The following is a 1756-nucleotide window of genomic DNA, read 5'->3' on the forward strand; positions in this document are numbered from 1 at the left end:
CGACAGGATTTTAGCTAAGGTTTCTGCCTACATCTGTCTGTGGTTTTGTTTACTAAAAAATGAAGCAGCATCACAGCAGGAAAGTTTAATTTCTCTGCGTCAGTTGGTCCCTAGTAGCAATACACGAGGATCTCAAACACATCTTTTGAGAGAATTTATGTAATAATGTAAGCTTGTAAAGTGACGGCATATTAAGACAGAGAAAAGACATTAAAGGGTTAATTAATAAAAATTACAGCAGGGATATTGCAAGGAAAACACTCAGCAAAAATCTGAACTACCTACTTTAAAAGCAAGTGGGGAAACCAGAAAGGAAATCCACCATAATAGCCTGATAATCATCTTAGTTTCAACGTTTAAAACTAAGCACAGGCAGATTAATCCACAAACAAACATGGGGAGAGACAAGACACAGAGATTCAGGCCCAGTTAAAAAAAAAAACCAACACAACAAAACCCCCACATTCTCTGCAAAGCCTTATCATAAACTGGGCTAAAATATACACTCAGCCCCACATCAGCACCACGAGAAGGGTGAAGAAAGGTGATTTACTGATGCAGTAAAACCTTTCATCTAACAGACAAGTCAAGGCCTTCCCAAGAGACAAAGTGAAAGCGGTCTGGAAGTAATGCCGAGCAGCCAAGTCCAGCTCAGGACGTGCACATGACTGGGCAAGTGTGCGTCACACACGCTGTGCCCCCTTTACATAACTCAGGAACAGTCCCCACAGAACAGCACTTCCTGAAAAACCTGCAGCTATTTAAAAACCAACCGGTTCTCACATTGAAAACAAAACACAAAGCGGCGCGTCAGCTCCCCATAGGTTGTGACAAATTATGGCCTGTTACCTTTAAAGTTCTTGATCACTAATTTCTTAGCAGAGCCAGGTTTACTGTTGGCGAAACTGGAAACAGTGGAGGAGGCAGCTTTGGTCAGGCCATTTGCATGGTGCCCCACTGACGAAATTAAAAGGTTTTTGTTTTTGAGCTGTTGTTGGTGCTGCTGTTGAGAAGAGGCAGCAGGAGAAGAGGAGGAAGACGACTCTTCAGCCATCTTCACATCGAGTCCAATAAAATCCACGGAGTCCTCAAAGCGCAGCTTCTTCTGGAGGTGATGGTTAGAGGAGGCAACCCCTGAGGAGGAGCACGAGGAGGTGGTGATGACAGAGGAAGATGATGAGGAGGTGTTTTTGGAAGGAGAAGAGGCGCAGGAAGAAATGGAATCAAATTCTTCTCTTTCAGAATTGCTGTTGCTGCTGTTATTTAACTTTCTCTTCTTGCAGGAGGAGCTGCTGCTGGTATTACCATCAGTGGCAGGTCTGACCTCCTGGGCTGCAGCTGGGGGGTTGGGGGAAGAGAAACCTGTGGGAAACATGAACACACAGAAGTGAACAGGCTGACGGGCATCAAATCCTTGTGGTGTGACAAAGGGAGAGAGAGTCTGAGAGTCCGTCTCTGTTTGGCGTCTCTCGGAGGGGTCTTTCAACTCCTCTCTCTCATTAGCAGAGTCCTTCCGTGTTCCCTCTCCTTCGCTTTCTTCTTTCTCGGAGGAATCACTTTATCTCCTCTCTTCCCCTTTTCTTTAGTACTTTGCTTCTTCTCGTAGTTTGTCTCCGCTTTCCTGCTTTTACTCCTTTCTCAGTGGTGCGTCTCCGTTCCTGCCTCTCGCAACCGACCAGTTTTTTTCAATTCTTCTCTCCAACACCAGTATCTCCCCTCGGCCGCCCGCTCCCCCAGCTTTTCTCTCCGCTCCCCT

The 1756-nt window shown here is 46.0% G+C and overlaps 1 protein-coding gene across 1 annotated transcript in view; it reads right to left on the bottom strand.

Moving 5' to 3' along the window:
* Window positions 1–1578, bottom strand: part of CUL4B (cullin 4B) — a 22390-nt gene extending 20812 nt beyond the window's left edge. The window contains exon 1 of the mRNA XM_010141092.1: window positions 850–1578. Coding sequence (XP_010139394.1) covers window positions 850–1375 — 526 coding nt within the window. The 5' untranslated portion in view covers window positions 1376–1578. The remainder of the gene's footprint in view (window positions 1–849) is intronic.
* Window positions 1579–1756: the final 178 nt, after the last annotated feature.

The sequence above is a fragment of the Buceros rhinoceros genome, unplaced genomic scaffold, assembly GCF_000710305.1.
Source record: "Buceros rhinoceros silvestris isolate BGI_N320 unplaced genomic scaffold, ASM71030v1 scaffold16958, whole genome shotgun sequence".
Taxonomy (NCBI): domain Eukaryota; kingdom Metazoa; phylum Chordata; class Aves; order Bucerotiformes; family Bucerotidae; genus Buceros; species Buceros rhinoceros.